Source organism: Gallus gallus, chromosome 3 (genome assembly GCF_016699485.2).
Source record: "Gallus gallus isolate bGalGal1 chromosome 3, bGalGal1.mat.broiler.GRCg7b, whole genome shotgun sequence".
NCBI classification, from domain to species: Eukaryota; Metazoa; Chordata; class Aves; order Galliformes; family Phasianidae; genus Gallus; species Gallus gallus.
Genome location: NC_052534.1, coordinates 15,581,296 through 15,605,478, shown reverse-complemented (window position 1 = coordinate 15,605,478; position 24,183 = coordinate 15,581,296). Strand labels below are relative to the sequence as shown.

Genomic DNA, 24,183 nt, shown 5'->3' with positions numbered 1-24,183 from the left:
TAAAAATATTCAACATTACAGTTGCAATTTAAAGGGTTCTTCTGTTTGGTGGGTATTTTTAAACAGTCACACTATTTTCTGTATTTACACCTGCAGGTTGAAGGAGGTGATTCTGCCCCTCTACTCTGCTCTTGTGAGACCCCACCTGGAGTACTGCGTCCAGTTCTGGGGCCCCCAACACAAGAAGGACATGGAGTTGTTGGAGTGTGTCCAGAGGACCAGGAAGATGATCAGAGGGCTGGAGCACCTCCCCTATGAGGACAGGCTGAGAGACCTGGGGCTCTTCAGTCTGGAGAAGGAAGGCTATGTGGGCACCTTACTGCGGCCTTCCAGCACCTGAAGGGGGCCTACAGGAAAGCTGGAGAGGGACTTCTTATAAGGGCAGGTAGCAACAGAACAAGGGGAAATGGCTTTAAACTGTAAGAGACTAGATTTAGATTAGATGTTAGGAAGAAATTCTTTTCTGTGAGGGTAGTGAGACACTGACACAGGGTGCCCAGAAGCTGTGGATGCCCTCACCAGAGGCATTCGAGGCCAGGCTGGATGGAGCTGTGAGCAACCTGGTCTAGAGGGAGGTGTCTCTGCCTGTGGTAGGGGTTGGGACGAGGTGGTCTTAAAGGTCCGTTCCAACCCAAACCATTCTGTATTTCTATGAAATAACCACTCTTCCTGTATAAAGGAATTCCAATAACTTATTTCTTAAGATCTACACTAGAATTATTTTGTGATCCATCTCCACAGATGAGCTATCCCATTGCTAACAATCCACCATACACACTAAAGAAACTTGTATAGCCTAAAATACTATAAGTCTCCAGGCAACTATTGTTAGGCTTCTGTTAGCCATTCTTGCATATCTTGAAAAATTGAAAAATGTATTGGAAGCCTAGAGCAACCAGATCTCCTTGTCTGTGCTCTGAGCAGGAGGTTGCACTAGAGCCCTTCACAGGTCCCCCTGCCAGCCTCAATTATCCTCTGTGTCAAACACTGTTTTTCTTTAAGGTCTGTCTCTTGCATCAGCAGCAGCCTCTGACCACTCTTAGTAATAAATTCAGTTTCATTTCAGAATCATCAGTCAAGTTTCCTTTCTACACAGCTAATACAAGAAATACAAAAACAATGATACATTGTGGGGTAGAAATAACCAGCCTGGCACAGCCATAATAAATGAATGAACTAATGGACATACTTAGAGAAGGATGGTCATCACCTTCTAATCCAAAAGCAAAAGGTAAAACTGCCTGACCTCGCATGGCATCATTTCATCTGCATGTGTCCCAAGGCCACTAAAAACCCTAAGATGACCAGCTGATAACAGCTTCCAAACAAGGCAAGGCAAAAAAGTGAAGGCAAAAGAATTCAACAGAATCTCAAAAAAAGTGTATTTTAACTTCTCGTTTCTCCACCCCATGGCCCTCTCCACTCCTGTGATGCCAAGAGAAATATGAGACCCAAATGCCAGTTCATTCAAACACCCTAGGACTTCCTCACATGGCAAAACGTGCTTGGCAGAGAGGCTAGAGCTACCACAGAGAGGCAGATTCATATACCTGAAGTAGCTTAACACCTTCCAATGGTACTTACCTTGCTTTCCTGCCTTTACAGATAGCATGGTTATATTGGCCTAGCAAAACACTGTAGAAACATGAAAAGTGACTATGAAAGTAACAAACTGAATTGCAGGGAGTGAGGACACCATTTTAACAAAAGCAAGTCACACATCGAAGAAGAAGGGATTAGGACTGGCAAACAAGAAAAAAGTGAGATCCCTTTTTTTACTACTGAATTCTTACCTGTCCAATCCCTGGCAGTAAATGGGGAACAAGCAACACAGAATTGCTTCATTATCTTCTGTAATAAAATCAAGCACTCAAAAACTACAATGCCTGTGACCAGGCTGCATCTTGCACAGCTATTCAATATGCAGAAGATCTCTGCACTGCAGGATAAAATTAATCAGAGTCCTACGCAGTGAGATTGGTTACACTGAGAAGAAGGGTTTTACAAAGAACATGTCACACTGAGCAGAGCTTAGAAATACCTGGCTGACAAGTGAGGTCAAAGGCAAGCACACAGAGCCCTCACACCAGGAAAAAAAAAAATAATCCTGTGGTGGGTGAACAGAAATAGTGCTCAGGAAAGCCAGACTGACAGTGAGATAGCCCAGGCCCAGCACCTCCAAAGCTGTGCTACAGCTCTTTTAACACAGCCATTACATTCCGATTAACTCCAAAGAGTCAGGATAGTATTTCAAAGATGCCCCTTTACTAGTTTAATTTTGCTCCACAACAAAGCTCCGACGTGGGGAAAATCATCATAGAGAGAGCAGACCAGTTTCTGTCTATCAAAGAATGGTTTGAGTTGGAAGGGACTTTAAAGCCCTCCCAGCCTCAACCCCCAGCCTTGGGCAGGGCTGCCTGCCACCCACTCAGGCTGCCCAGGGCCCCACGCAACCTGGCCTGGAACACCTCCAGGGATGGGGCACTCACAGCCTCTATGGAGAATAGCACCAGGGTCTCACCATTCTCCGAGTAAATAATTCTTTCCTAACATCTCCCAGTTCTAGTTTAAAACCACTCACTCTTTTGCTATCACTATCAGACACATGCTGTTTATGTGTAAAAGTCCTCAAGTCATCAGCAAAGATGCATAGGCTCTCAGCAACTCCTATAACTTACTGATCTGCTCATATTATACTGCTCACTAATGTAGACACAGACAACCCTGCAGAAGCCCTTGCTCTCTGGACAAGCAACTTTGAGTTCACTTAGCCATACAGACCTTATTTCTATTCCTTTTTAATGTATATGATCTAAAGTCTTACCTACACAGCCAAACACTTTCAGACGTAACTAAATCAACAACTTTCCATGCTGGAGGCAACCTCTATCCACAAGAAGTACTTTGACAATACAGTTTATACTTGGTTTCAAAATACTTGACTACAAATTAGACAAAAGCCTAACTGAGGTTAATGCCATTTGCAAGTGGTACAATTGTATATAATTATCTCACTTGAAAATAATTTAACAATAGTGATTAAAGTAATAAAGGAAGGGCTTGGCACTAAAATAGTACTCTTCTGATAGAGAAGCTGTATTTGTGCAGAAACTCCCCGTGCAGACATGCCAAGCAGTTCCTGAAACAGCTCCTGAATTTGTTACAGGCAAGATTTTCATCACTAACAGGGTAATTCCCTATTAACTGCCTTAATAATACAAAAAGATCTATTTTTCTTATTTTTTAAACTATTACTTTAATATCTCTACACTTACAAACTACATACTAATTCCTTATTGCTTTACATCACTTACATAAGTCTATTACTGTAAAAATCTACCATTGCTGATGTGGCTCCTAGCTCTCCGTAACACTCACTAGCTCAGAACTGCATGGCAGCCTTCTTCAAGAGAAGTTTTCTGATCCTCTGGATAAACTTAGTCCTGCTTATTCCTTCAACCATGGAAGGGACAGATCAGCCAAAGATAATGAAGCCCAACAGAAACATCAAGCAACTCCTGCACTCAAGCCTGGCACAGATTAACAGCAAAGGACTTTACCTACAGCAGACAGTGTGTAAACACACTGCCAATCCGCGTAATGAGAGAAGTCCAGTGTCTTAGTTTTGTGGCCACTGATTCTGCAATCAGCTATGACTGCTGGAATATCAGCCTGTGGTGGGAATTCAGATAGTCTTTTAATCATATTTCATCCAAAGCCTAAAAGTGTACTGTTGCTGCTGGTACCTCACAGACAGTATGAAGACTTGGAAAGCGAGGGTGATCCAAGATCCTTGCAAGTAACAACAAAAACCAGAAAGGATTTTATCTTTGACATCGTACCTAAACAAATAAAGAAAAAGTCATATACAGCTAGAAAAATTGAATCAATTAAGATCAGAACAGAATGACTCTACAGGGCTTTCCCCTTGCTTTTCATCTGACAAAAACACAAACTGACAAACACCTATGGTAGTATCACCATCTCACTCCCTTCTACCAATTTTTTGCCTAAAGTCAGTGCCTCCTCTTCTGAAAGATTTCAAACCTCTCCTCAACAGCTCAGTGTGAAAACATACACAATACATGATTCCCAAACCTCTCAACCTTATTTCTTATTTTAACTTTATAATGTATTTCAGTAAAGCATTTGGGGATTAACCTTGAACCAAAAAAAGCTACATTCTTCACAGAGCAGCTTGATTTGTACAAACATGGCTGAAGTAATTTGTCATTCTTAAATGCTGGATAGCTGATGCATAGTCAGTTGAGCTGCCTCTGGGTTTTTTTGTTCCTTAATATTTGCTAATTGCTTTGCCAGTGAACTTTCCTAGTTTTCTGTTCCCACCCCTAAATTACCAAGACCATGCTGCGTACAACTCTGGCTCCTTTTCAAGCACTTGCTATTTTCAACAACAAATGCTGATGGAAAAGTAAATGTGTTAGTCAATTCCCTGAACATTTTATGATGTTAGCTCTGATTTAGTATTTTCAGGTCATGCTTTTCAAGCATTCCCTGCTCCAGATACAGTATGCATTGACATTAGCTAGCATAATGGCATCCTCTCTCATTATTCTAATAACAAGCTCTTCTACATGGTCACACCCCTCACTCTCTTCAGAGCAGTTCTAAGCATACAACCAAATGCAAAAATCTAAATCTCTGCTTTGCTCATTACGTTGCTTTCAGAACTCAACCACCTGCTCTGCTGCTCTCCAAGAGCCTCTGCATATCTGGACCTTTTAAATATCAACAGCAATAATCTCTTAATGATCTGGTTTGATTTCTTCTTCACTTACATTCCCTTTACCAAGCATAGATGTCTCTACTATAACACAGCGTATTCCAAAAAGGCTTCATCAGTCCTCATCCTATAAAAGCTCAACTATGCAAAACTGACTCTGTAGTGACTTGTGTTAATGTGACACAGACATTAACCCAAATTTGATAAGACCTGTAGAAGTTTCACCCTCTACTCCAATCAGCTCCGGTGATTTTGTACAAGGGCAAAGGTACAAGCACTGACATAGGGCCACAATACCTCCAAAGCATGAGACTTAGTGATAAGCATACAGCTCACTGTCTCATGAGAAGACATTTCTCTGGCACAAGCGTGAACCCTGCCAAAGAAAACATCCTTTCATAAAAACTGTATCTGCCAGTAGCTGCCTTTGCCTTCACCAAGAAATCAGTACAACTGCACTTTTGCAAACAGTAGTTCTCAGCTCCTCAAGGGCAGATTCAGAAATTGTTTCCATCCTCCTCCAGCTGTCAGTTTCTAGTAGAAGATCTCTCACTATATCCTCAACCAAGAGCAACTGCTACACTTTTTGTACTTATCTACTATTCAACCACCTTACATGGAGACTCCTTCATGCTCACAGTGTTTTAGACGCAACCACTGTTCCAGTCCTTGGGGAGCAACCATCTAACCTTATTTCTTAGTCAGACATCACTTGCTTTAATCTATATTATCTAATCAGTATCACTAAACAGAATAGTGTATCAATAACGCAATTTTAGCCTCCCTGTTGTTATTTTAACTTAGCAAACAAAAACAGCCCCAATGGTTGGAACCCATTTGACTAGGACGTTTTGCAGAATGCAGTAACTTTATGAACTGAATTATTTAACACAACATTGCAAGTTTGTATGGCATAAGGCAGAGGATTTAGCTACCAATGACTAGTTTTCAGATTACCCAAGAAAGGCATTGGTCACAATCGGGTAGTAAAGAAGGAATAGTTTACCTCTTTCTGAGAATAAGCGCTTGCTAGAAAACTCCTAAAGGAGGCAATCTCCAAGTAGAGATGCTTCCTTTTTGGCTGCCAGCCCTTAAATGAGGTTAGGGTGGGGTGACCCAGGGTTCATTCCTTCCACTCACACAGGTGAACTGCTCACACCTGTGCTCCCAGAGCTGGCCAAACCCCCTCAGCAGGTGCTCAATCATTGGTTCATGATGGGAACCTAATGGCTCCCATACAAGGTAGATGAAGAGAAACTTATGAAAAACATTTGCAAGTCTGGATTATAATAGTTAACATGCACAGTGACCTTTACCTTTGAGTTCAAAGAGCTTTCTTGCCTTACCTTGCAGCTTCTTCAGCACAGCCACTTCCATCTTGAGAACCTGCTTGGGCTGCTGAGCTGATTCCACCTTCAAGGCCACATTCTCCCGGGTAAGCAGGTCCATTGCCTCATAAATCTCCCCAAAACCTCCGCCACCGATCTTCTTCAACTAGAAAAGTACAAGGAGATTTGGTACAATGCACAAGAGAGATGGCAACAAATTGTCTCTCACAGAGCCAGGCACTAGCTTCTTTAATGCACAGGCAGGAACAAATTCAGCTCCCAGTCTGTGCTGTGCCTGAATCACTTCAGTGCACAGTTAGGCAGAAGTCCAGCTGCCCACTTGACTGTGCTATGTATAAATTCTTTGCTGCACAACAAAAAACAAGCTCTGCAAGTGATGGCGCGTGACACATTCAAAAGCAAATGGTAACGCCTATTATGCCAATAATGTTCTTGCCAAAAATCAAAGGAAAGACCCTTTAAGGAGATAGCAGAATGACTACGCAGAGTGTGACAGATAAAAACTGTCATTCATCCTCTGCACACAGATCTCTGCAGTAAAACACAATCACAGTGGCTGGAATTAATGTTTGCAAGTAATAAATAAAATGAAGTTTAAATCTCATTCCCTAGATCTTAAATACAGAACTAAACACCACTGGAAGTTTTCAGATGTTTGACCTGCTCTGCTAGTGAGTCTCCCACTGCTCTTCAGTGTCATGTTTCTGAGAACTGACAACTGCACTAACTCAAAGCAGTTCTGCACAATCCACAGGTAATGCTCCATTCTGATTCTCAATCTGTACTTATTTTTTAAACCACATCAAATGAAGCTTTTTATGTCTCTAACCGAAATTAAACACTGCATCACAATACTACCATCTCCCTACCTGGAAGCTAAAACAAACTGAAAGCTAAAGATGCCCAGGTTTCAGCATACCTGATTTGCACCTACTGTATGTAGGTTATTTGCTTGTTCTAGAGCAGTTATCCACTCAGAGCACAAGCTGAGCCTTTCCTGGAAAGTGATTCCTTGATTTTCCTTCTGCTGAGACTTAAAAGCATATGTACATATAGATATACATATGTATGTAAGACAGACTCCTGAAGTGTTGCAAATGTCAATGCCTTTGCCAGGACAATTCCTTTACTTTTTTTTTTTTTTAATTTCTGTTTCTTTTAAATGTTTAAAGCATGCTATGTTGCACAGGAACAACTCCAAGTTTACAGCAGAGATAGACCAGAGCTCCTTTGATCTTCTTAGCGCTTACTCATTGAATCTAACTGCAGCCCTTTACTTCAGCATTCTGCATGCACTCTGTTCGCAGCTGCTCTGGAAGCCCCAAGGACTGCTCATTTCCAAAAGCAACAGTAACATTTGAAGAGAAAAAGCAGCTTAAATCAGCCAGACACTCAAACTTGCATCTTACACAGTGTTTGATGAGGTTTAAATGATGTTTTGGATGTTTTCTGCACCACAGAGCAGATAAACAAAAGTTCCAGCCTCTCAAGGGCAGGTTTTTTCCTTCTAAGGTGACCAAAACCATTTGCATTCCTGGCCCCCAGGTCAAGAAAAACACTTCTGCACGGTAGCTGGAACAAGAGATCGTAGTACTTTCAGGATTAACACCCTGAGTATTGTCTCTGAAGTTGTTTCTGGATAACCTTTTGAGAGTTGCTATCCAGAGCCATTCTTCTTCTCTATTCCCTTGTTATTTTTCCTCACAACATTCTACTGCACTACCCAGTTATATTCAAACAATAAACATCCCAATAACTAGGTCAACACATATTCATAAATTATTATAGTGCAGCTCTACTTCTACTTGGAAATTCATACTAAGTGAGCTGGCTATTAAAAATCTTTCAATCAAAATAATGCTACATTCAGCACAGTAACACGTCAGCTAATAGCTCAATATTCAGCACAGGGGATCTTCTGTTCCCTGGCATATTAATGACAAAGAAGATGAGGAAAGGGACAGCAAAAGCTGAAGATGGCAAAAAGTTTATTTGGAACCTGGGAGGACCTTGAAGGAAGATGAAAAAAGTCTCAGTGGGAAAATGCACATCATCATAAACAAAAGTCATCAGTATTAAATATAACACAGCAGGACTGAAGAGGAGAGATAGGCTACCCAAACATCTTGCCAGGTTGCAAATTCAATACATTGATTTTAGAAGAAATACCCCTGAGCCAGCACACAAAGATCCTTTCCCATTCGCTGGCCTCAAAACGGACAGTTCTCATGTCCAACAGAGTTGTCAAAATGCAAAGGTACTACAGCGTGAATGGAGCAGCACAGTAATACAATTAGGATAGCAATGCTGTAAGGATCTATAGGAAGGTCTTGTGTACAATGCACAGTACCGAGCACTTTGCTGTTAGAGGCTCTCAAAGAGGTAGAAGTGTTTCACTACAGGGCTAAGGGAATGTGTGAGCCTGGAAAATGAAGGATGAACAGACTAGAAAGCCTAGGACTGCTACCTCAGAAGAAACAAAAGAAAGTGTGTATCAGAAAAGCAGGCTGAGGAAGAAAGGTTCAGCCTTTAATTACAAATTTGATCTTTTATTTAGCAAGCATGTAAGTCTATAGAGCAACTAATGCAAGATGGCATGAGATCAAGACAGAGTTTCTTCTGAATCAGAAAATTGATTCTATACACACATTCTAATCACTCTCCTATGGAAATTATTCTCTAGCATACTTTTCCCAGCACACCAGATGGTCCTGTTCATCATTACCAGTACTGCCAACCTCCTTGGTCTTTCAGCAACATCCAGAGGCAATCAGCAGCCATTTCCTTTTCTCTGTTAGTGAGCAAGTTGTTATATTGCAACTGAAGGCCTTAGCTGAGATCAGGAGCTTCCACACGGGCATCTCCTTGTTGCTTGGATACTCTGTAGGAGTTCACTGTCTTAAGGTGAATTCTACACAGCTCTCCGCTGGACATGAATGAGAGATGGGCATATACCATTCAAGAAAATAAATAGGGAAACTGTTAAATGCAAGAAGGGAAAGAAAGAGAAGAGAACATCTAATGAAAATGATGTAATAGGTTATCATGAATCACCCAGCCCATGCCTTACTTCCCAGGGAACAGTCTCATCTCATCCTTTTTCCTACCTTCCATCAGACCATCTACTCTTTAGGCTGAAGTCAGTAGCAGCATTCTTTCTAACTAAATGCAAGAGCCCATATGGAAGCCAGGTGTCCACATTTGAGGAGCTGAGAGAACAATTCATCTGATCAAATAAAGGTATCTATTTTGACTCACACATGGACAGCTAACGCTAAGTCAGCTGCATTTCAGACATGCTTATAGTCCTTTCAGTATGCTACCAGTGGTCACATCATCATATAGTTCATTGCAGCACTTCTTCCATTTTCTAGTCCTCATGACACATCAGGCCCTTGGAGTAAGCTGTTACCAAAAAGCCATTCTACTGGACTGCTTGGTGTAGCAAGCTCTGATGAGAGGGTTCCAGGAATTCCCAGTCTGGGCTTTCCCTCAGGACTACCAACACAAAACTGCTATGTCCCAATGTGGCAAGCCAATACCTAAAGCCCTCTGGACATATCAGCCGTTATACAAAACACAGACTATTCCCTTTGAAGTCTCCTTTAAATATCCTTAACATTTTGGATTTATCCGGAAAAGACTATTACAACAAAATCCTTCAGAACCTAGGGGAAAAAAAAAAGAGAAGAAAAGAAAGGCTTCCCACTAAGCAGAAAACAGTACTCTGTCAGGAAAAAAAAGTACAGGTCCACTGGGAAAATGAAAAATTGCACTGTTTCACAGAGAGGCAGGTCAGAAAAACAAGGCAACCCTAAAACCCTCTCCTCCCTCTTCCCCCACCTCCCAGCAACCAAAAATAGCCTTTAATTACAAATTTGATCTTTTATTTAGCAAGCGAATAAGCCATCACTGTTCTAATCAAAGCCTGCCTTCCAAGGATATTATATACAGATAAGATCTTCCCAGGAAAAGAGATGTTCAGTCCCAGTGTCAGTGGCAAGGTCAGGAAGCAGAACACAAGCTCTTAAGACAGAGCGAAGGACCAAACTGAAGGCCAGCAACTCAGCCAGGGACAAAGCTGCCATCCATAGGCCTCAAATGCTGCCAAGGGCAAACAGTAACTACTGCAACTACCTCTTAGAAGTACTTCCGTGGTCAAGTCTGCAACTCTTACAGCCCGTCTCAACAGACCAGCTCATCCAGAAATGGCAAGGAGGCTTTATCTGACTTAACAAGAAGTGAGAAAAAATAGATTGACATTCACCAAACTCCCAGTGTCTACTCACCTAGGAGTTGCACTGATCTCAAGGGATAACTAACTCAGATAAAACATGCACAAACTCAGAAGCCACTCAAGAATTCAACTAGTCAAATTCTGATGAAGAGATGCATCCATTCAGAGTTAACACCTAGACGTAGTTTGAAGCACATACAAGCCATGTTCCCATCCTTGAGTGCAGCACTATACATCAGAAAGAGCACATGTGGGTCAAGTCACCATGTGGGGCCTCAGCAAGAGTTGCATGGTTCTAGTACCATTCAAATTACATCTCGTTAAAACATCTGCAGGTAAAGAATGATGACTCAAAAGACTACTTCTTCAAGACCCAAAGTTTCGATGAAAGGCACAAGTACTCCCTGTCCATACCTTTCTCCAAAAATAACAACAACAAACCACTGTCAGAAAGCCAAGTCTTACTCACTTGGAGCAACAGGAAAATGAACTACTGCCAAGCTAACTGCAGAGAACTAACATATTCATTTGTCAAAATTTGTCACCAAGCATATAGGAAGAGAGGAGGAGAGGAATCCAAGGAATACATTAAACTGATCCAAAAAAGAACTTGGCTCAATACTGGAAGTATGCCAGCGCTAAGAAGTTCAAAGTTCAAGCAGATGCCCAGCCAGAGATAGTCACAATGGGAGAACAAATTATACAAAATGCCTTCTGGCATCTCAACCCTAGTGCCACATAAATATACCACACACCTGCTTGAGCAGGATCCACTACTCACAGCAAAGCTCCCTTTTTATCTGTAACCTGCTCCTATGATACCCAATCCCTTGGGCCAACAGAGGTATAATTATATTTCTGCCAGACTACTCTGAGTCCCATACAGCTCCCTGTTCTGATTGGTCACACGCCAACATCTGGCACACCAAGGGGACAGCACAAAAGACCTGTCTAATGGGTATATACTCTTGAGGGGACCAGCAAAGACCATGCAACGAGGGCTCACAATACAATTGAGTTAACACAAAGCAAAATACCATGGGTGGATCCGGGCATCAGAATTTCTCAGTGCTATTTCTGCCCTTAAGCAAATGATGCAATTTCTCAGAGACTTCAAGCAGAGTAATGATCTCATTGCAGTATTTAAGAACACTGTTAGCTAACACTACAAAACATAAAGGGCAGTTACTCCACTTAGCGTTAGTTGTTGCTGCAGTAAACCTGCATGTTTCAGTATTTTCTTAGGTACAGTAGTTGGTAGAGCTTCTAGCTGTCCCCAGGCTCACACAATCATGCAGTAATGAAGCCAGTGAATCCCACGCTTAGTGCCTACACAAATTTAAAATCAGTTTGAAATGTTTCTCTACGAGCATAACTGGACATATTTTAGGCTTCTAAAGAGTCCTGCAGCATCCATGAACAATGTTACTCAGCTTGGACTGTGAAAGAAAAACAAAGCAGACACACACACACAAGTATCATAATTTGCAGGAGAAGTTTTAGCATTCCCAGCCATGAAACAGAACCTTGAGGCTTGATGAACTATAGGAATGGCACAAGCCCAAATTAGCTAGCGTCCAGCAGAAAGGGCAAGAGTATCTGCATCAATATACTCAAAGCAACAGCTAGCATCAGAACTGCATCTAATATCAACTTTGCAAAGAACATGCACCGATGTGATCAAATTGTAAGGTCCGAGGAAATCTCAGCTTGTGCAGGGATGGTTGGCTAATAGCTGCAAACAGCATTTCCTAAGAAGTTCGTAAGCACAGAACAAGTTTCAAATCCTATACGTCAGCTGGCCTGCACATGCATCAGCATTCCAAAACAAATGTACGTGCTCCAGCCAAAAGCTGCAAGAGCACAGCAAGGCTTCCCTGCGTTTGCACCGGAAAGCTTTGGGAAGGGGTGGGGGGTGTCTCTGTTTTGATATCTAATTGCAGAGAAAATAGAGATTCTCCATCTGCTCTCAGGAAGCATGGAGATTGAGGAGCAGTTTGAACTGCTTAAAAATAAATAGGCTGTTAGGGGATAAGCCAGACAGGAAGGTGAAGCCTATGGAGAAGCCAGTAGCAAAATGCAAGGATGAAGAGAGGCAGGCAATGGGGGAGTAACAGGAACAAAGGAAAGCGTAACTTCTTAAGAGCCACAAAGAGATACAGGCAAGATGAAACACTAACAAAAGGATGATACCTTGTCTGCAGTGGGATGTTGAAAATAACCTATCCTTAACTGGGAGCTGACGCCCGGTTCCAAGTTTCCTTAGTCCTCTGCTATTCACAACTCACTACAGAACTCAGTAGGCAGCTGTGCCACATCTGGTCGGCACAGAGAAACTCCTTAGTGCTACTACTACAAACGACCCGCAGTTCAAACTAGAGAGTTTTGTGCTGTGAGTTTAATGATTCAAACACTGCCAGTAATTCAAGTCAGAAATGGACACAATGGCACAGATGTGATTTTAATTAACATTTAAAATAACATTATTTTCTCTTTTCTTTGTCTGAGGTAATAATTTAATGCTACTTCCCCCCATTCACTCCCAGGGACCTCACTCTAGCAAGAGGGAGAAAGCCTTACGTGTAAGAGGAAGTACATCCTCTTACATCACCCAGTAGAACATTCCTGACACAGATAGGACAGCAGTAAGGAACACAAAAAGGTGAGTTTAAAGGGCAGAGTCATGCTGTGGATATTAAGATCTGCAGCCATACAACGTACACACAAGATGAAATGGCCACCGATTCAATGTACCCCGTTTAGCTTGCACGCTACAGAAGACAGTTACAAAGACCTAGAACTCTTAATACGTGAGGATGTAATTTAAAAAGTGCTAGAATAAATTAACATCAAAGTTTACTAACAAGCTAATTATGGAATTTCCGACTTTTGAAGTAGATTACATTATAACCTCAAGCACTTGCTTCTGAATTATCTTTTTGTAATGTAATTTATTTATAGGCACTTTTGAGTTATTCTGGCAAAGAATATTAGAAAATCCAAATTTCTTATTAAAAGATGACTCAGACAGCTGCAACAGTTCAATCCAAACTAAAAACCCCTGGCAGCTTTAGTCTTCTAAAAATACCAGACATTCTAAACACCAGAGCAATACTGACTACCTTCTTCCAGTATCTTACTAATACATTAAACCATACCATTCCACAGTTGCTTGTTGGAGCCCAGGACTAATCCAGTAAGTTTCTATACTGCTACAGCTGGAGGTGGTCTTCTGGGGCCACCAAAGGAAGCACAAAGGCAGAGGTACTCACCACTTTCCAGCGATCTTTGACCACATAATTGGCCGGAAGGATGTCGACCTGCTCCCCTCCTCCACTCATGTTTGGTTCGTCCTTGATGACTGCTGCTAGGCACTGCATTTGCCAGCCAGAGAGTATTTTAGTAGCTCCCAATTTAAATGAGCCATTTATCTGAGAAAAAAAAAAAGGGGTGAGGGTAAGGAATGGCAGAATTAGTATAGGTAATGGCAAAAGTACACGCTACATTTTCACATGTTTTGCTTACAACTAAATCAGAATCAGACTCTTTGGAAAGAAGGCTATCTCACCTCACAGACACCTGAGCTCAATCCATGCATACGCTTGGCAGACACAACCATGCTTCAGGTCAGCAGCACAAACTAAAAAGGTGACGGTTACCAGCTACACCATGCAGGAGTCCAGTGTTCTTGTGCCTGACAGCCAAAAAGTCAAGGAGAATCTAATGCCAAATGGTGCAAGAGCTGTTACAGTTACCAGGCAAAAAGGTCTTGTTTTAAGAGAGCAGCTGCAACATGGGCAGTTTTTATGGTTTTCATTGGATGACATCCAACACAAATCAGAGGGGTTTGCCAGGAATTGCATTCAATAAGCCTAAAAGCATCTGAATAGGGTAGAAGGGCCTTTAGAGAGCCAGGATTACAGACACTGTGATGAAGAGCTAAGCAAAGAAGACGGGGATGGTTAGAAAGGGCTTCAGCCATCTATAGGTTAGTCCTCCTCACAGCATATGCACTGCTAAAAATTACTAAATTAAGATACAGAAAAAGCATCTTCTTGCTATAGTGTTTGCATTCTACCCCATGCCCTTTTTGCCTGCTTTTGTAGGGATCTCCAGGTAGCCCACACCAAAATTAATTTTGTTTCATTTTTTTTATTACAATTCTTCTATAAAATTGACCTTCAGATACACATTAGCTTCACTGCCCTAGAAGAAAATTAATTTGAAACAGGACAAATAGAAGATCTTCCTAATGCATTTTGCCTTTTCCTCTAAGATTCTTTGCTTGCTTTAGAAGTAGGCCAGACTGCACGGATCTTTTATTAAGCTTCCTTCCCTAAAGATACTCCATATTTCTCTTCCTAAAAATGAGTGCTACTGCAGCACTCTGAGTGCAGAGTTAAATAAGTTCAACATCATAAAGGCTGAATGAGAATAAAAGACCACCACACTCCTTCAGGCCAAAAAGAAATGAAGAAAGTCCCCATTAAATCATGAGCTCAAGTAGAGAAAATTCCCCAGCAATAAAAGGACCAAGAAGGAAGGACAGGAAGTGACCAGCATGCAGAGTTCACAAGGAAGAAGCAGACAGAAATATGTCACAAAGTTCAAGACCCAGAGGATGATCAAACATGAAAGTATACGCAACACCTCAATAGAAGACGCTACTCTAGAAATAGAATATAACTGTGGAAGAATCAAGCAGCAGAATATAATGCAGTAAGAGGGCTTTTGTGAAGTGTTCATGCAATCCAACACCTGATAAGAGTACAATCAAAATGATAAAAGAGAAATAGGAAGGAAACTGAATTGTAAAGAAATTTCAGAAGAAAAGATGCTGTGAAATGCTTTGAAATCCCAGAGTACTGTTCCTGGATGGGGCAGCAGCCCTTTCAGTCTTCAGCTATTGAGGGCAGTAAGAAACTGGAAAACTCTCCAGTGAAAAAAATACACACTGTGTTTGGCAGCAGAACATTTTTTTTCTTACTCCTAATGAATAATTCTAATGCCATTCCCAAGCTCCTTCATGCTAGCCAGAACAGTTGGACTGACCCACCCCATGATCCCTATGAGCTCTGAATGTGCTGGCAGGTGAGAGCACAACACCTTATTGCAGGTTGTACAGGACAGAGAATCCCTCCAAAATTCCTCCTGGCTGTTCTTTCTTACTTAAATAAGACTTTTAGTTATAGACTGTCCTAAACCCTTAACGTTACAAGAATACAAAAGTGCATTAACATAGGTGTACGGAGATGCAGGTACATGAAAGTCTCTCAGCATCGCTTAATGAGGGCAAGCACAGCACAGTGCAGCTCTGGCATGTAGGCAGTACAGAGTCAGCTGGAGCACCACAACAGGGAGTTGGCAGTAGCAATGAAGACAGAAAGAAAGGAGTTGGGGAGTTTTACACAGTTATGCATTACCTTTCATTTGTTGGAAGCAATATACCTAAAAAGCATAGGGTATGATGTACATGCACTGATGCTACACGTGCATGGTAAGATTTCGGCCTAGTAAGCAGTGGTGGAAAGTAATGTGAAAGAATAGTTTTAGAAGAGAGACAGTATCCATAGCTAGGCAAGACAGAACTGCTTGCTGTGGTACTGAATATACCGTTCTTCTTTACCAATGTTATACAAAGTGCACAAAAAACCAACCCAGTATGTTTGTCAATCAAGGAGTCCCAGGAAGCTTTACTGGCATTGAAACAGAATAAAATCCTCCTGGGGCACCACCATGAATAGCAGCCATTTGATGATAAAGAATTACATAGCAAAGTTTATTGATATGCGTTGGTACAGCCACAGTGGTGCAGCCAAATAAAAAACCAATTTAATTATAGCCTGAGACAAATTTCAAACTGTTTTAGATGGCAGAAGCAGCACAAAGCAGCGATAACATAACAAAAATCTGATCCTGAGGCAGCATTAACACTGCAGAAATAAGCTTAGGCATATTGACTGAGGGTTTATCAGAGTAACACTGAAGAACTGCCTACAGCCGTGACAAAAATATAACACACGTTAATCAAGATCTCCAGAAGCATCACAGAGAAAGGGCCGAAGAAGGGATGGAAGTTACGTTTTCTATGCAAAGGTAAGTGTTTATATGTTATGCAGTACTTTAATTCCACCTAAAAAACAATTAAATACAGTGTAAATATTGTTTGACCAGCATCTAGGTCTGTTGCCAGCTCCCTGCTAGGCCTGAATTTGCTGGTGTAGCTACAGAAGTGAGGTGGTGAAAGATGGTCAGGGGGCACTACCCAACACAAAGCACAGAGCACCACCTCTATATGTTAAATGATAAGTGGTGTCAAAGGGACCTGGAGCAGAGAAGGAAGGATAAATAGCTCTCTTAAGCTCCCGTAAGGGTGTTTCTGATTCCAGTGGTAAGCACGTGAACTCTGAAACATCTTTGTCACTTTCAGATTTAAGACGTAGAGATTGCAGAATGCAAAGGCACATAACTTGGAAGACAGTGACTGGGAAGACAAAAACTTTCAAATTGTCTTCTTCCTGTAGGAAATGTACTATTTTCCAGGAAACAGTTGTATCCATATCTCAAGAAGAGAAGGAAGAGTGCTGAGGAAGCCGAAGACACTGTGAAACTGGCTTCCTAGAAATAGCGTATGAAGCAGAATGAAAGCAGGTGTGAGAAAGAAACAGTGACAATAACAGAACTAAATCCTGTCTCTTGGCCAACCTCAGCATCCAAAAGTGTGAAATCAGCTCTTGCATACTGCTGTCTCTTCCAGCCCATACTGGAGAATCTGTAGTGTTTTATAAATTTAGTTTAGTCCTTAAAAAAATTATATATATATATATATATACACATATACACACATACAAAAAAAAAAGTCATGCTTAACAGGCCTCACTAAGTATTCCAACACACTGCTCTGCTATATGTTCAGCTCCAGTGAAGAGCACACGTGGTTAAACGGTCTCTTTAATTTTAAGGCAGCTTGTAAGAAAACTGATGTAATATAGCAGCAATTGAACACCTAGACCAACAGAAGAGCGTGACTATGAGTGGCAACAGTAGTAAAATTAGGAGGAAAGTCCGCATGAGAATTATTTCAGTGCAATGCCCAATGTTGTAACCTATCAGTCAGGGAGAGCCTTACATCAAATGCATCCGCCTGGTTCACATCTGTGTTCATCAGGAGATCAACTCACAGTGAGCAAAAGGAACTTCCCAGAAGCTGATAGCTGAAGAACTCTTCACTCCAAATACTAGCAGAGATTTGTAAACTGACTTGACAAATTCATTTAAATAAATAACAATTAAAAATCCGTTAAAGAGCTGCATACAAACATTTCACCTTTAGTTTAAGAAGCTGTCAGTCCACAGATTGCTGAAGGAGATATAAGCGTTCCGGTAAGACATTTTATATGCTTTCCCTGCTCTTATTCTCTACCCCAGATATTCTCTTGGCTCTCTTCCTTGAAGAAAGCTCTACTAATCATATGACATCTTTCCCATATTAGTTCATTTCAGTCTTGGTATGCTTTGTTAGTAGCGTTCAAAATACAGCCAAGTTGAAAAGCCATCAGACTCAGGGTGGTTATTAAATAGCAGAACAAAGCTCTGGATGTCTGTCTCTCACCATCTTACTAAAGGTCCTGGGATAGTCTTAAGTGTCTTAATCTCACTGTTGAGGAATTGCAATAAGGCACTCTATTTCAGGACACATCCTCACCATTGGAAGCCTACAAATTAAAACAATTAGAGCAAGTGAAGATTATTTAGACTGCTGTAGCCCAGAACCCTCATCACATGATCAAAGCTTTGCCACCCATCCTGAACAAGGAATCCACCTTAACTGCAGATCCCAATGGTATCTTAAGAAGTTGACGTGAACGAAGGCTTTTTAGGTGAGATACGGCCAGACATCTGAAAAACAAAAGCAGCAATGCCAGTAAAGTGCAGCCTGGAAGTCAGTTCAATCTCTCTCTCCAATATGTGAATGAGAGGAAGAAAAAAAATGTTTTAAGTAGAACTTAAGCATAACTTAACAGTTCCCATCATGAGCATTGCTTTAAAAGATCTCACGAAGACAAAGGTTTACCAGCATTAGGCCAAAATGAAACTGATGTAGCAGAGAATGAGAATATAAAAGAAGGATTAGGAGTGTTTAGAAGTAAGAAAGAACAGCAGCAAAGCTTCCAAGTGCAACCGAGCAGCAGAAGTTGGGCTCAGTCAACAGCAGGATTAACAGCAGGCACTCATCCTCTCTCACTGTTCTACGAACTTTATCTGTTTCCAGCACACAATACCAATTATAAAAATGAAACACCTTGTGTTAAAGCAGCAAAAATATATATCCTCAAATCTTCGTATAACTAAGCTGCACTATGCACCAGCATTCTATTATTAGGATAGAAATGCATACAACAATATAAGAGAATTGATTGGAAGAGAATACATTGCACTGCACTAACAGTACTTCAGCCCCAGAACACATCATACCTCCTGCTGAATTTGAAACAGCAATTTGAAACAAGTCATATGTTAGGGTAAGTCTGACAGCAGGAGCTCGAAAGGTTCTGAATTGTTCCTTGCAGACACATCTTCCTTCATCACCTGCCTCTGCTGTGCTGAATCCTGCTCAGAGAGCAAGCTCAACTCCTAGCAGTTGTGGCTTATTGGCTCCTCTGTGATATGCGCCATAAACATTATCAATTTCACCTGTTGATTTGCTACTCCATTTCCAGTTGGCATAAAGGCAGATATTGGTGAGGTGGCAGTAGAGGTTGAACCTTCCCACCAGTATTCTGCTGTATTTTGTTGCCATGTGACAGAATGGCACCTGACACGGAATTACATATGGAGTAAAAGTGTGGACTTGAATTCCTCCATGCAGAAACAGTGGCAGCCACTGACATTCGTTGGCACTTCCTGAATGTTTTTGGAGACCAAACAGTGGATGCCACACAGTGAGGCGGTGGGTGGTACATTTCAGCAGCGGCAACAAAAACAGTGGGTCACCTCTACTGGTGCAGATTGTTATGAGTATGGCGTGCAGGCTCTTGTTCATTGCTGGTCCAAATGCGTAACTAATGGTGGTGGCTGTGAAGAAAAAATAGTGCTTTGTAGCTGAGAATTCGCTCCATTAAACAGTGTTATTGTATTGGTTGTATTTTCCATGGAAATAATTAGGAGGCATTACTTCCAGAGCAGTCTTCACAGATGTGGCCCAAGACAATTCCTTTTCACTCAGTGTGTCCCAGGCAAGCCAAAAGGTTGGACATTAATGCTTTAATACGTTCTTTCAGAGACTGAATTAGCATACATTACAAAGCAGTCAGATACAGCAGTTATTTCTGTGCCAAGACCAGCTATCTAAAGGAGAATTAGTCTATTGCTTTCTTCCAATCTCCTTGAATCAAATTGCCCCTATTTTTGCACCAAGCAGAAAATTAAATAAATGGAAACCAAGAAACCCCTCCTGCATCATAACCAACATAACCTCTTTTAACGTAACAGACAAATATCACAGTATGCTTAAAATGAGCACTAACAGGAGTTTAAGCTTATCTGCTACCTGCAGAGCCAGTATTGATTGCTACTTGCAAAGCTTGAGTAGTATGCTGGTAGTCAGAACAAATATATCTGAACAAAAGCAAGAGCTACCAGAGGTTATACTTCTTGGAGGCTAGAACCGGATGGTCTTTAAGGTCCCTTCCAATCAGAGCCATTCTATGATTCTATGGTTCTGGGATCAAGCTCAGCCTGCACCCAACACCTTTAAACATCATGCAGAGATTGGAACAGGCTGCAGAGGCTGGTGGTCACTGCGCCTGGAAGTGTTCAAGACCAGTGGAGATGTAGCACTGAGGGACGTGGTTAGTGGGCATGGTGGGGGTGGGTCAGTGGTTGGACATGATGCTCTTGGAGGTCTTTTCTTCAAGACTGTATACGTTCACAGCAGCTGCTCCTGGATTAGTGTGTTTAATTGACCGTTTTGTACCCCAAAGCATCTCTCCAAGGCAATTCCTCTGCTTCCTCCCTGCAGAGGGCTTTTGTGGGGAGCTTATTACTCACCATCCTCCATGAGACCACTCCAAGCCTCTCTTCAGAGCTTTGCTCAGCAGTCTCTGCCTGGAGCCACTAGTCTTGGGGAACAGCATTTCCCCTTGAGCAGCTGACTCAGCTTTACAACAGACTGGGAACAAGCTGCTTAATAGTCACAAATATAACCTATTGCAGAGTGACCAAAAGGCCTACAGCTTGAGACCAACCATTTTAAACTTGTATTCCAGCAAAATAATACTCATCTTATTCAGTCGAATCGTATCTTAGATGAAGTCACTGCAAATATCAAGAAAGAAACTCCTCAAAAAGCTATACATAGAATCATAGAATGCCCTGGGTTGAAAAGGACAACATTGATCATGTAGTTTCAACTACCCTGCTCTGTGCAGGATCACCAGCCACCAGACCAGGCTGCCCAGAGCCACATCCAGCCTGGCCTTGAATGCATCCAGGGATGGGGCAAGAAGATTCAGATGATAAGAGCATAACAATAAGTGCCTGAGTAGAGAACACCGTACTTGCTACATGGACTCAACTTCTGGAAGACAGAGGATGAAGAAGGGTCTGCATCCAGCATTTTCCTAGCTGGGACCACCTCAGTTTGTACAAAAAGAAATGCATTCTATAGAAGGAGTCAGACTGAGGTATTCCATTGAAGTTACCTGTAACCTTTGGATGAAACACTAACTTCACAAGAACTGTTGAAACTGTAAATAAACTAAAACTAGTGAAGCCTAGGGCCGATTTTGAGCATTTGCTGCAGATTGTGAGAGCATCCACCTCTAACACCTGGATTCCAATGTGTTGGAAAACAAGCCACCAGCCCAAGGATCACCGCTCATGGCACTGTACATGTCAGGAACCTCTCCTTGGATGCGCTCCTCCAGCTCTGCACCTTGTGTTTGTAATCCCACATGAAATGTGTAGATGTGGCACTTAGGGATGTGGCTTGGTGGGCACAGTGGTGATGGTTTGATGGTTGGACTAGACAATCATATAGATGCCTTTTCTAACCCAGATGCTTCTAACTTTCCATGAAAAAAAAAAAAGCCTACATATTTACAGACACAACACTAAGACTCTGTGCTGCCAAGAGCCTTCTAAAATCTAACAAAAATTAAAGTAAGTGAGGCAAGTGCCACTTGCTGCACTGTTACATCATATCAGACTAAACGAGCCTAAGTGGGACATTTTTTCCTGTTCTTCAAGCTCACTGCTGATCACAGCAGAGATTGTTTGTAATTATACAGAAGAGATTTCCTGAGACTGATGGAAACATTTTATCATGCCAGCTGTTAGTCACTTAAGCCATCTCTCTGCAGCCCTCCTGCAACTATTTCTACCATGTTTCAGACAAAAAAATCTCTCCCTTAGCTGGAGCATGCTCAGTAGAGCACGTTTAATCTTCCTCTACCTCCTGTTTTAAGCAAATCTATAGCAACATTCTCTGAACTGCAGCCTTACAGTTTTTTTAGTTTGCAGACAGCTGGTGAATTGCCCAAAGGTGATGTCCTCATGGCTGACCCACTTTTTCTCCTACCCTTGGGAAATCCCAGTACATTCTCAACCATATTCAGCAGTTCTCTGAGCGTTTTTTTTTCCCCTCAAAGACAAAAGTGCCCAGAGGTGTAAAACTCATTTTTTACATTGGAAGCTCAGATTTCATTGTTATCTGAACAATCTACTATTCCAGAGGAATTTGTTTCCCCGTGTAGCTGATCTAAAGACAATATTAACAAAGGAAACAATACCATCAATGCCAGCAGCAGCTGTGGCCCACACTGATTTCCCTCTGTGCCTGAACATCCTAGAAAGGTTTATGAAAATTCTTGTAGGCGCAAGTATGGTCTGTTTAACTCCTGCATTGCTGCAAGATCCAGTTTCCAAGGAGAAATTATTTTACCAAGTTCATGGAAGAGTTCTGATTGCCCCTAGTTTGTCCTGGTTGCCCCTAGGTAAGACATTCCCACATGGGCCAACAATACCATCTAGTCCACAACTGTCACCATGCTCTTCCATTCTCCCAGCCCATGCAAATTATCATTTCTCATCCATAAACCATGAGAATAAGTTTCGTTATCTGTCAAGTTTAACAGCTCTATGACTTGGGGATGTGTCTTCTCATTCTGCTACAGATCTCTCTAAACATTACACCACATCAACATGCCTGACAGAAGAATTTCTTGAATGTCATTCTTGAAAAAGAGAAGAAAAACAACACTTCAAAATCTGTTCCTCAGGGCAGATTTGTTGCAATAATCCATACTTATACTTTGATCCTCAATTTGCCAATGCACTGCCAGCTAACTGGATCCTGAGACTTTCTTATTACAGAACACATAGGGTTGTAAGTCTTATTTTAATGTAAAAATAATTAAAGTTCCATTCATAATTATATTAAAGAAATGACATATGAAATTTATACCTGAGCTGGCAAAAGCTCACAGCAATTTTTCAAACTGATTTCAATCTGAAATGTGTAATTATGCATTCTGTGTTCAATGTGTCAGAGTAAGCTGGCTACCAGAGAAACACTTCTAATAGTACTCCACGGCCACAATTACTAGTCCTGAGGCCTAAAACCCAAATGCATCCTGCCATTTCCCTCATACCATCGTAAGAATGAGAAAACATTTGACTACCTTCCTTCTGAATGCTTCAGCCTTTTTCTTTTCCCTCCTGTTTTTCTCATTTTTCCTTTTTGTTTTTCCTCCTGCTTAATGTGCAAAGCCTCATCAGCCTCACTTTTACTTGACGAGTAACCTCTCCTCATTCTTTCTAGACACAGAGGTGAAAGAGTCAAGAAAAGCAGAAGTGCATCTCACATAAAATACTTCTTAGCATAACCAAGCTCAGATTCAGACATTTAGGAATAAGGCATATGGGTCACGCCTGCAGAGCACAACAGGAAAAAAGGCAATTCTGGCTTTGCCTACAACTGGGGAGAGAAATATCACAGTCCCCAGTAGGTCAGCATCCATACCTAACAGTCACTAAATACCCGGAGTTGAAATAAGGCTGTAGGATGCCATCATGGTCATTTGAAATCTAAACTCTTTAAAACATCTGCATCTTATCTAAAAGGCAACCGAAAGGCAAAGTAATTTCACGCAGAAGCATGTTCCTACAAAACAAAACTTACAAAACTGAAGGGCTTCCCCTGCCTTGCTCATCTTCTGCTAGAAGCTGAGGTTTTGTGACTGAAAATTGTTTGTTTTTTTTTCATGGGAGTTTTTTTTCTTAAGGAAAGCACCAGCACCTGGAACATGGGAGATGGCAGATTTCAGATCTCTTGCTCTCTTCAAACCAAGGCTGGACAGACACCTTTCAAAAAGCACGCTTTAGCTACTGCACATTTTACTAAAGACAAAACATGTTTTTGGGTGCTTAGACACTAATGAAGAAAGTTGAGAATCAATGGAAGCACTGTGGTGGTTATATTGCATTACCTACAGTTCCTCCTCCATAACCTACAAACATACGCTGATCCTGGATCCACAACTTCAGGTTCCTGCTTTGCAGTCTAAAAAACTACCTTCAATGAAGAGAAGCAGTACCTTCATCCCTGTCAGCTTTGAACTTCTGCCCACCACGGTCCAGTTCAATGACTTGTATCAGCAGAAAAAACTATTATTCACCCTAATAATGAAGGTAAGTAGCTTAGAGCTACTTGAAGTGGTTCATTGTAGGCTTAGCCAAATGGAAACCCCAGCACAATGAAGGAAAGGTATCTCAGATCCATTTCAGGTTCAGCCAAGTTGCTCTCCACGGTTGCCTTGAAAGCAGAAGTCCTCAGCCCTCCATGAAAGCAC

At 41.6% G+C, this 24,183-nt stretch overlaps 1 protein-coding gene across 10 annotated transcripts in view; it reads right to left on the bottom strand.

Annotated features, from left to right (window-relative positions):
• Positions 1–24,183, bottom strand: part of TTBK1 (tau tubulin kinase 1) — a 101,237-nt gene that overhangs the window by 68,495 nt on the left and 8,559 nt on the right. For 3 of the 10 annotated variants that reach the window (XM_025148590.3, XM_040696929.2, XM_040696928.2), the window contains exons 2-3: positions 13,603–13,761; positions 6,091–6,238 (exon numbers count right to left, since the gene is read on the bottom strand). In XM_025148590.3, the coding sequence (XP_025004358.2) occupies positions 6,091–6,238; positions 13,603–13,710 (256 nt within the window). In that variant the 5' untranslated portion in view covers positions 13,711–13,761. Of the gene's footprint in view, positions 1–6,090; positions 6,239–13,602; positions 13,762–13,898; positions 17,161–17,459; positions 17,900–17,942; positions 18,046–18,153; positions 18,230–24,183 lie in introns of those variants that run through there. The other 7 variants (NM_001398211.1, XM_046938589.1, XM_046938590.1 and 4 more) reach the window with 5 other exon arrangements.